Source organism: Monodon monoceros, unplaced genomic scaffold (assembly GCF_005190385.1).
Source record: "Monodon monoceros isolate NGI ecotype Baffin Bay Population unplaced genomic scaffold, NGI_Narwhal_1 Super_Scaffold_21, whole genome shotgun sequence".
Lineage (NCBI taxonomy): Eukaryota > Metazoa > Chordata > Mammalia > Artiodactyla > Monodontidae > Monodon > Monodon monoceros.
The window spans coordinates 37,551,810-37,562,298 of record NW_021703778.1 but is presented as its reverse complement, the minus strand read 5'-3'; the positions used below and the strand labels follow the sequence as shown (position 1 = coordinate 37,562,298).

Sequence of the window (10,489 nt, the reverse complement as noted above, 5' to 3'; positions counted from 1 at the left end):
AAATATATCTTTGTCTGTTGACAGCTGGTACCTAGATTTATCACGGTGATCATTTTGAAATGTACAGAAATATTGAATTACTATGTCGTGCACCAGGAACTAACATTGTGCTGTAGGTCACCTTTACTTCAAAAACAAACTCATAGAAAAAGAGATCAAATTTGTGGTTACGAGGCAGGGGGTGGGGAGAGGGAAAATTAGATGAAGGCAGTCAAAAAGTACAAACTTCCAGTTATAAGACAAATAAGTACTAGGGATGTAATGTACAACATGATAAATATAATTAACACTGCTTTATGTTATTTATGAAAGTTGCTGAGAATAAACCCTAAGCGTTCTCATCACAAGGAAAAAAAATTTTTTTTCTCTTTCTTTAATTTTGTATCTATATGAGATAATCGATGTTCACTAAACTTACTGTGGTAATCATTTCATGATGTATGTTAAGTCAAATCATTATGCTGTACAACTTGAACTTACACAGTACTGTGTCAATTGTATCTCAGTAAAACTGGAAGAAAAATAAAGAAATGTCCTTGGTTTTTAGAATCCCTCATGAATGAATGTGGAGGCCTGGAGGTGGGGATGGTTAGTTATAAAGGACAAAGAGGCACAGGGAAGGAGGTAGCAGGGCACCATTAAGGTTTTCACAAATTCTAGAAGAGGTGGCATTTCCCAAGCTCTCCACCACCCACCCTAACTTGCAGAGGACAAAACTACCAAGATGGACACCACTGTAAAATGCCATCACAGATTCAAGGCCAACTTCTCCAGGCAGAATCAAAAGCACCACTGACAGGGATGATATAGAGGACCCTCTCCTGGCTAGCAGTCTGGATGAGATTGTCTTAGAGGCCTCTTTCAACCTGGACGTTCTACATTTAAATCTTCCCTCATCCTTTTCCTGAGCTTGGATCTTCCAGCCAAGAGCTTATTTTACCAGAACTCACTCTACCAACTGTGTAGACTCTGATTATCTTTGGATCACCTTATTTTTAACTCTTCTCCATTCCCAGAACACATTCACAGATACATGAATAAATTTTGTCTATAAGTTTATTAGACATAATTTGTTACAGTAGAAGATCTGGACAAAGTAAAAATAGTTAAATTTTTTATTTGCCCTGATCTAGCAGCTTTTCTCTTAAAATTCCCGAAATGTTCTTTCTCAAATCCCATATCTTGATTGGTCACTTTAAAAATAGAGAGCCAAGGACCTGAGTCTACTTTTTAAGAATCTCAATCACATTTATGGGAAATTTACTTAGTGCACATTTCTTTTCTCCTTTCCATCCAGTCCTGTCAGATGGCTTTACTGGCAGGACTGACACTGACCTCTTACCTGATGGTACCCTATTTCTCTACCTCTCTTGCCTCAAATTAAGAGGATCTGTAATCACAAATAAGAACCCAACATCCAAGATGAGAAGTAGGAACACGAGCAAGTGGCATCAACTCATCGTTCTACTGTCCTCTTCTCTTGCCCCTTACTGCTCTTCTCCACCTCCCCCAACCACCCTACAAATACGAACTCTGATTTATTGTCGAATATAGTAGAATTTCATCATATTCGTGAAATTTCTTAACTGCACAAATTTTGATGAAAATTAACGTGTAAGTGCCCAAAATGTTATATGGTTTTAAATAAAACAATCCTGCTGGTGTTTCTAGATATAGTTTTAATTTCTGTAGAACAGAATATAAACCACTGACCAACAAAGGTTCTAAAAAAGGCTTTTCGCACAGGATTCTGGAGAGTCTCGCACTTCCACTCAATCAGGAAGGCAGTGAAACATTGAAAGAGCACTGGATTGGGAGTCAGAGAAATGAGCTTATGTCCTCAGTTTTAACCTCAAGTCTCCTCATCTGTCACAGGGAAACCTGCAGGCACCAACTGTAACTTTCCACATCATTTTTACCTCAAGTCCTTTCTATCTGCTTCTGATTTTTTATTTCCTTACTGCGCTACCTAAAGACACAATTTATACCATGAAGGTGCCTGAAGTACTTCTGATTTTACTACTAGACAGAGGAAAGACAGGAGCGCAGTGATGTAAAAGCCAAATTAAGAGGCTATAAACCCAGCTTTCCTCCATCCTGGCACTGGCAGCTATGGAGGAAGTGGGATAACTGATCAGAGAATAAGGGGCCTCCACTAAATCTGAGAGAGGGTGTGTATCAGACCTACTGTAGTTGGGCAAAAGTAGTGAGGCACATGGCCCAAAAGTTAGTTATATTAGTGTCTACTTGTTAGTTTGGATCTTTTTCAATTTTTCTCTTAATTTTTATCCATTCAGCAACCACTAAGTTCCTAATATTCACATAAAAGATGCTCGATAAACATTAGATGAAGGAAAAATACTCAGAAATTCAGAAGTCACTCCAGCGCTCTAGAAAACACATAAACCTTCATGTTCTTCCCTCCACCATTCTTGGCCCCACCTCTGTTCACATCACAGGTCACTCAGTGCTCATGTGACTAAGTCTGTAAGCACAGTGTGACATGGCTGTACCTAATGCAAATGTCCATTTCACTAACAGGTTGTCTTCAAAGCAGGTACTAGTCTTCAGCCTGAAACCACCTCAGCGGGTCTTCAGTTTCATCTGAGGATACGCCACAGTGATGATGCCTGCTATAGAGGACACGAGACCTCCAAGGCCTATGATGCCAGGATTGGACTTATAGATCCCCAGCTGGTCCAAAGGGTTCAGGATATCACAGAAGTTCTTCACTGTGTCCAGGAGCAAGGGAGGATGCTTCTTCAGAGATTGGAATAAGAGAAGAAGAAAGGACTGGAGCCATTCTGTTTCCTCATCAGCCACGCTATACACAAGAGGATCCTGGGATGGTGATTTCTCCTTCTTTGCTCTGTCGTGTGCAACCTGTTCCATCTGCAGGGAGATTTCATACAGATCCCTGACCAGGCTCAGCAGAAGAGAATAGTAGTAATGGCGTGCAGCCCACATTCGCCATTTCTCTTTGTTAATGCCAGAGGCGAGCCCTACACTCCTCACAAAAAGGATGGTGTCACAGATGAAATAAATCACACGGTTCAGGCTGGCTAATATTAGACAGATGCGGGGCACTAGGTCAGTGGCATGACTGCTCTGCTGAATCATCTGTACAGCATGTACCACATTGCCTAGTCTGAACCCTGCAAGAAGAACCCACAAGAGTTAACAGTTATTTAATCAGTATGTAATAGGATTTTACAGGCAGAATCCCTGTATCAGGGTGAGGGGTCAGCACTGTCTTTCTCTTTTTTCTTTTTTTTTTTTTTTTTTTACATCTTTATTGGAGTATACTTGCTTTACAATGGTGTGTTAGTTTCTGCTTTATAACCAAGTGAATCAGTTATACATATACATATGTTCCCATATGTCTTCCCTCTTGCATCTCCCTCCCTCCCACCCTCCCTATCCCACCCCTCCAGGCGGTCACAAAGCACCGAGCTGATCTCCCTGTGCCATGCGGCTGCTTCCCACTAGCTATCTACCTTACGTCTGGTAGTGTATATATGTCCATGCCTCTCTCTCGCTTTGTCCCAGCTTACCCTTCCCCCTCCCCATATCCTCAAGTCCATTCTCTAGTAGGTCTGTGTCTTTATTCCTGTCTTACCCCTAGGTTCTTCATGACATTTTTTTTTCTTAAATTCCATATATATGTGTTAGCATACGGTATTTGTCTTTCTCTTTCTGACTTACTTCACTCTGTATGACAGACTCTAGGTCTATCCACCTCATTACAAATAGCTCAATTTCGTTTCTTTTTATGGCTGAGTAATATTCCATTGTATATATGTGCCACATCTTCTTTATCCATTCATCCGATGATGGGCACTTAGGTTGTTTCCATCTCCGGGCTATTGTAAATAGAGCTGCAATGAACATTTTGGTACATGACTCTTTTTGAATTATGGTTTTCTCAGGTATATGCCCAGTAGTGGGATTGCTGGGTCATATGGTAGTTCTGTTTGTAGTTTTTTAAGGAACCTCCATACTGTTCTCCATAGTGGCTGTACCAATTCACATTCCCACCAGCAGCAGCACTGTTTTTTTTTAAACAACTGACCGCCCTCTGAGGCTCAGTCTTTGCTCAGGAAAGGAGGACTGTACAGTATGTTAAGGACACCTAAAATGATCCTGGAATGTAAAAAAGACAGTGACTCTTTAAACTTATTGCCTCCATTTCACTGACTACATTAACAATGACTTACTACACACTTTAGGCAAAGGTCAATCATAAGTGTGGATTGTTACATATGAATATCACCAGCTACACTTCTTTAGAAGGAAGGTACTGCAAATTACATGAACTCCAGATGCAACATTCTTTTGGAGAGTCTGATACCTTACACTGTACTTACTTTCCAGTTAAAAGATTGCTTTAAAAAAAATACCATTATCATACTGCCATTTCTCTGGTCCAAAGCCCCTTTGGCTCCCTACTGTCAAAAAGACAAAGTAGAGATGGTAGGATTTAGTGGATAACACAACTAATAATACTGTCATATGTGACTCCTAGTTCAATTAAATCAACCATTGCAAGGGCATGTCCTTTATCTGAGCATGTAACTCAATTAAGCAGGGATGCATCAATCAATAAATATTTACTGAGCACCTTCTCAGAGTAAGTTATAGTCCTAAACATTATGGAGGATACAAAAGAACTACTTTCCCTAAGTGACTATATCTTAGACTCAGCAAACGCTCAGAAGTAGCTACCCTCAGGAAACTTATGATCTCAGAAAAATGTTTTGTATTATTTTATCAAAACTAACACAAAATATGTAATGAATAATCCTGGGTTCCAGTTCTGGCTGTTGCACTAACTTAGTGACCTTGGGTAAGTCTTTTCTAGACTTCAGAGACTAGTGATCTTTAAAGGACCTTTGAGCTCCAACATTCCAAAGAGCCTGAGAACTTCTAATCTTGGCTTTCCAAGCCATCCAGAAAAGCTCCTTCCCATCCCTCTGCTTGACAATCTAAGTCTTGTTTCCATCAAACTAGTTTTCTCATTGATCCTCAATACAATGGTTTGCCCAGAACAGTCCTGAGCCTCCACTAGAGGAAACCACCTTCAAGAATGTTCCCCTAATCCTTCTCTCTCTTGCCACACCTCAAGTTCCATCTCCTCCAAACATCTTTCTTTTTCTCTACCCCAACCAACATATTTGGTACTAAATCTTAGATCATTATACCATGTGATCTTAGTTCTCCCATAAAGCTCAGGACTATATCTATATGAAGCAGGTACTCAAAGTGAATTAAATGAGTACAAAACACTGACCACTTTTTGGCATTAACATGAAACAATCCCACAAATGACTTAAGAAAATGTATCCATCCATTTCCCCTAGCAATCCCTCAAGAGAAGGGAAAAAGGCAGGGGGTCAAGGATATAGCTATTCTATTCTTCGAGGGTTCCCAGGAGCCAGAAGCTCATGTCAAAGATTGCCAGAACGTTTTGTGATTCTAAGAACTAAAGGTGAACTAACACATTGCATGTCCCACTGGTTATGATTAAGCAGAAAGATATAATGTAGCACCAAATGTGAACATAGGAGGCTGTTTGTGAATGGTGTGCAGCAAAACATTCAATCCTTTTGGCCTGTCGTTCCATGAGGGCAGCCTTACTGGTGAACTTCATCAATAGATAAAGTTGATTGACTAGAAAATCATGACCTAGGAAATATTTTGTGAATTACAAGGTCTGAGGATTCTAAACCAGGAGCCACTGTCCCTCAAGGGACAGGGTACTTACATTTACGGCCAGTGCTCACACTGGACTCCAGTTTCTTGAGCTTCATAACAACCTCCTCTTTGTCAGCTTTAGGCTCTAACAAATGTCTAAGCAACATGCATGTGTACTGAGTGGCTCTGAAATGGAAACAAAATGAGGAGAACGATTTACAAACCAAATAAAATTTGACTCATGAAGTAGGGGAAGGAGAAACATGTCCTGCTAAAAGCAAAGTTTCCAAGACAATTTCTCATGTAGCAGCTCTTACAAGAGCAAAATTCTGCAAGAGTCACTCCACAGGGCTAAAGGGTAGAACATGTCATGGAAATGCAACACAAGGGTAATGAAAGAAAACTCTGCAATAATACAGTGAACAGCTCCTCAGAAGGCCTCTTGCTGGCACAGAGAAATGGATATAGTCAAAGCAGTAAACTGCACAAAAATGTTAAGTCTGCAAAGATCCATATTCTTTATTTCTTCCAGTGTAAATTTCTAAAAGATTTTCAGATTTCTAAAAGGAAATTTTTGTACCAACTACTTATGTGACAGGTCACACACTCAAACCAGAGCCAAATGAAAAGTCCACCATTTGCATATTGCTTAACTTTTTATAAAAGGACCAAATACACACCACTACATAAATAAGTACAGATTTGTCTTTCAAAACGAATTAGTATTTTATATAAAATACAGACTCCTGTTTAATAATACTAAATATTCAATAAAGTGATTATTGTCATGAGTACAAATAGCAATGCCTTACCAACAGAAACATAATAAAAAATTTTATATCACATAAACATCTAAATGCATTTGGCAGTCTAGTAAATAAAGTAGGTAGATGCCTGTTTCCTACTGTCCTGTAACCGCATTTGAATCCCTTTATGCTATAAATATTATTCTCAATAAAAATATAGCACATTTTCCAAAATGGTGAACTTGTTATTGTGAATGAAGTAAAAAGAAACAATCTCTCCTTCTCTTTTAAGTATGCTTCCTGGATAGAGGGCTCAAGCTGGTCAGGTCAATGAATCCCCCTTTTTCAGATCTGGTCTAATAATAGGAATGCGTCCAAACACAAGGCATTATTTTCTGAATGCCAGTGTGTTCAAAGAAGCTATAGATCACCAAGGGGATTAGGAAATGAATAATAGAGATCTCACATCTTGCTAAATAAGTATATCTTAAACAATTATTTATTTTTTATTATTTTTTTGCCACACCACACAGCACGTGGGATCCTAGTTCCCTGACCAGGGATCGAACCCGTGCCCTCTGCAGTGGAAATGCAGAGTCCTAACTACTGGAACGCCAGGGAATTCCCCTAAACAATTATTTATTAACCAACCTCACTGATAAAATTTGCAGGGTACATTCTAAGTACATTGGATATGTAGGCTTCTATTTTAATGAAGTTTGTACATAATGCAACCATTTTGAAAATCTATCAAATTAATTAGAAAGATAGTATGGCTTGATAGTTAAAGAAGTGGGCCCTGAGTCAACTGTTTTTTGTTTGTTTTTGCGGTACGCGGGCCTCTCACTGCTGTGGCCTCTCCCGTTGCGGAGCACAGGCTCCGGACGCGCAAGCTCAGCAGCCATGGCTCACGGGCCCAGCCGCTCCGCGGACACGAACCCGTGTCCCCTAGCATCGCCAGTCGGACTCTCAACGACTGCGCCACCAGGGAGGCTAAACTGTGTAGTTCTAAATCTCTCGGTTCAGTCACTTAGTCCCTATTAACCTTCTACTTCAGTTTCCCGTTTCACGTAAACGGGGATGATTTAGAGAATTTAACCTAATAGGATTGTGTTGAGGGTTAAATGGGTTAATAGTTGTAACACACTGAGAACAACGTCTGGCATTAAGTCCGCTTCCAAAAGTCTCATAATTATTGGGGCTACTACTGATCTGTGTGTATTAGCACTTGTACACCCAGAAGAAGGAAAAGCTGTTACATAAAATTGTAACTGTGACTAATTTCTTATTATTGAGCAAGACTCAACCAAATTCCTAAAAGAAACATCATGAATTAGTATTAAAGCCGCAATCTCTTTAATATTTTCGTGTACCTTAGAGGTGCAGTAGTTCTTTCTGAGGCTCTCCACACTATTTTACAGTTCACAAAACTATTTCACATGCGCTATCTCAATGAGATATACGGGACAAGAACGGAAGATAAATACAAGTGTTGGCTTCACTGGTCATAAATGTCAACCCAGAGTGTCTCTTAAATAATTCCTCGGAAGAATGTTGGGCGGAGAAAACCCAGTCTTTCTCAGGTTAGGAGAGGAGGGTTCGTCGGCTGGTTTAACTGCTGGTTTAACTGCCAGCGCCCCCAAAGCGGCTGCGGGACTTTGGGGCACGAGGCTCGGGACCGGACGCGGTGCGTTCGGCCCAGCCCCACTGAATTTAGGGTGAGGAGGGGCTCCGGACCACACTCCCTCCGGGAGCCGGCAGCGTCCTTCCTGCTTTCGTCCACTGGGCTGCCACCTCCTTCTCCGGATGCCGGAGAACAGGGAACCTTGTACCGGGTTGAGGGACGGGGAAGGGCTAGAGGCCGCGGGCACCGGACTCACCTGAAGAGTCGGTCCCGGCCCTGGGTCTGGTTGGTGAAGCGGATGAAGGCGTCCATGGCACCCAGCCCAAGGACAAGAGTCGCACCGGGTTCTTTTGCGAGTCCTCAGGGGCTGCTGACGAGTCCCCACGGAACTGTCAGTCTCTGCCACCCAGAGGACCCAAGTCTCCCCACCCCCGTGGGGGCGGGTGCACTTACCGAAGAGCAACTTCTCGGGCTTCCGGTTTGGGGCCGGAAGTTGTGGTTACTAAGGCAACGTCAAGCTGCCGGCCCAGGTGAGCGGAACTTCGGCTTTTGCCCTCGGGTGCAGCGGCTCCTCACTTGTCCCAGGACTCTCCTCTATCTCTAGGATCTCCTAGAGGGCGATCTGAGGGAGCCCGTCTCCTCAGCGTCGGCTTCCCCGGGACGCCCCGCACCTCCCCTCGGATCCCGGGTACCCAGGGACCCCCAGCGGAATCCCGAATGGAGATTCCTCTGAACTTTTGTTTGGGAACTGAGAAGCCTAATCGTTTCCCAGCTCCGTGCCTCCGTTTCCATTAGCAACACCAGCTCCAGATCTGGGGAAGGAAATGGTTAGAGCAGAAATAAGCCGATTCATGGAGTGTATTTTAGCAGGAGAGCTGGGTAAAGTGAGAGAATTTTCTGTTAGGATTATTAACACTGAAAGAAGATTGCTACTTGAGGAAATTCTAAAAGGGTTAACGTGAACAAAGTTGGGGCAAAAAGAGATTAAAATGAAATTGCACCACTGAACGTTCCTTCTGTGAGGGCTGAAGACATGAAGCCCCACTCATTCCATAGCAGTAATTTTATAAAATGTACAACCTATAGTCACAAAGTAAGGTCATCTATTTTTGTAATCTTTATTCCCGTGGTCAGGCCTGCACCTAACATTTGCAGGCCCTGGGTAACAGTACAAATAGAGACCCACAAACCATATGTTTAAATGTTTAAATTTTTAAATCAAGGTAACAAATTGTTGAATAAGCTACGTTCTTTTCTCCTTCCTGGACAAATGTACCGTCATAATGATCAAGAAGTCCAGTTTCACATTCAGGATTCTTGGACTCCTTGGAATACCTGGAAACACGGCTAGAATATGGTACTGCGGGGAGAGCTGATCTCCAGTCCTTTCCCAGCCCTTTCCACCCCACTTCTGGCTCCCACTTACATCACTGAGAGGGGCCTTGCATACATAGTGTGGATACTCCAAGCCACATGCAAGTTCTGCCCATTATCCTGCAAAGCGCCATGCCTTCTCCACCTTTCAGGTCTAGGGGTGCCCATATTAGCACCCATTTCTCTGCCCTCCAGAGAAAGCTGGGAAAGAGGCTCATGCAGAACCTGGCATCGTTTGGGCAGTAAATTCCAGGGGTACAGGTACCCTGAACATGGTCTAGACTCCATAAGAGGGGCAGTCTAGGCTTTGGGTGGGGATAGCCTCTTTACCCCACGAATTACTCATCCTTTGCAGAGGGGAGTGCCTGGAAGAGAACCAGAAGTATTCTCTTAATTCATGTCCCAGAGCAGGGCAATACTGCAAGCAATAAGAATTTCAGTGCTAGCACTGGACCAACCACAGTGCTAAGCTCTAGGCCTAGGGCAATAGATTAATGAGGGACACAGAAAAATGGGAAAGTACAACACAGTGATGCGTTAGATGATAGAGATGAGCACAGGGTGCTCCTAAACACAGATTTATATAGTTTGTTTTCTATACCTACAATTCTGCCTTTTCCGCTGTATCATAAATTGAATCATTTAGTATGTAGCATTTTCTGATTTCTTTCACTTGGTATTAATGCATTTGAGTTTCATCTATGTTGTGTATGTCAGTAGTTTGTACATTTTTATTGCTGAGTGGTATTCCATTGGATGGATGTACCATACTTTGTTATCTCTTTATCCACTGAAATACATTTGTGTTGTTTCCAGTTTGAGACAATTATAAAGCTGCTATAAATATTTAAGCACAGATTTTCATATGAAACATGTTTTAATTTTTCTTGCATAAATATGTAGGAATGGGATTGCTGAATCATGTTAAGTGTATATTCAGCTTTGTAAGAAACTGCCAAGCTGTCTTCCAAAGTGACTCTACTATTTCGTGTTCCCGCTGAATATGGGATGTGAATATATAGGAGTTTATCTATTCACCTATGATAAACAT

The 10,489-nt window shown here is 41.8% G+C and overlaps 1 protein-coding gene across 2 annotated transcripts; it reads right to left on the bottom strand.

Moving 5' to 3' along the window:
• Positions 1-541: 541 nt before the first annotated feature.
• Positions 542-8,511, bottom strand: PEX11A (peroxisomal biogenesis factor 11 alpha). 2 transcript variants are annotated; one of them, XM_029239543.1, is made up of 3 exons: positions 8,321-8,331; positions 5,765-5,880; positions 542-2,892 (listed from the first exon to the last, which is right to left on the bottom strand). In XM_029239543.1, the coding sequence occupies exon 3, from the start codon at positions 2,890-2,892 to the stop codon at positions 2,584-2,586; it is 309 nt and encodes a 102-aa protein (XP_029095376.1). In that variant the 5' UTR covers positions 5,765-5,880; positions 8,321-8,331; the 3' UTR covers positions 542-2,583. The 2 variants fall into 2 exon arrangements, with proteins under 2 accessions (XP_029095376.1, XP_029095375.1); XM_029239542.1 differs by having other exon boundaries at positions 2,269-3,155; positions 8,321-8,511.
• Between the last annotated feature and the right edge of the window lie 1,978 nt (positions 8,512-10,489).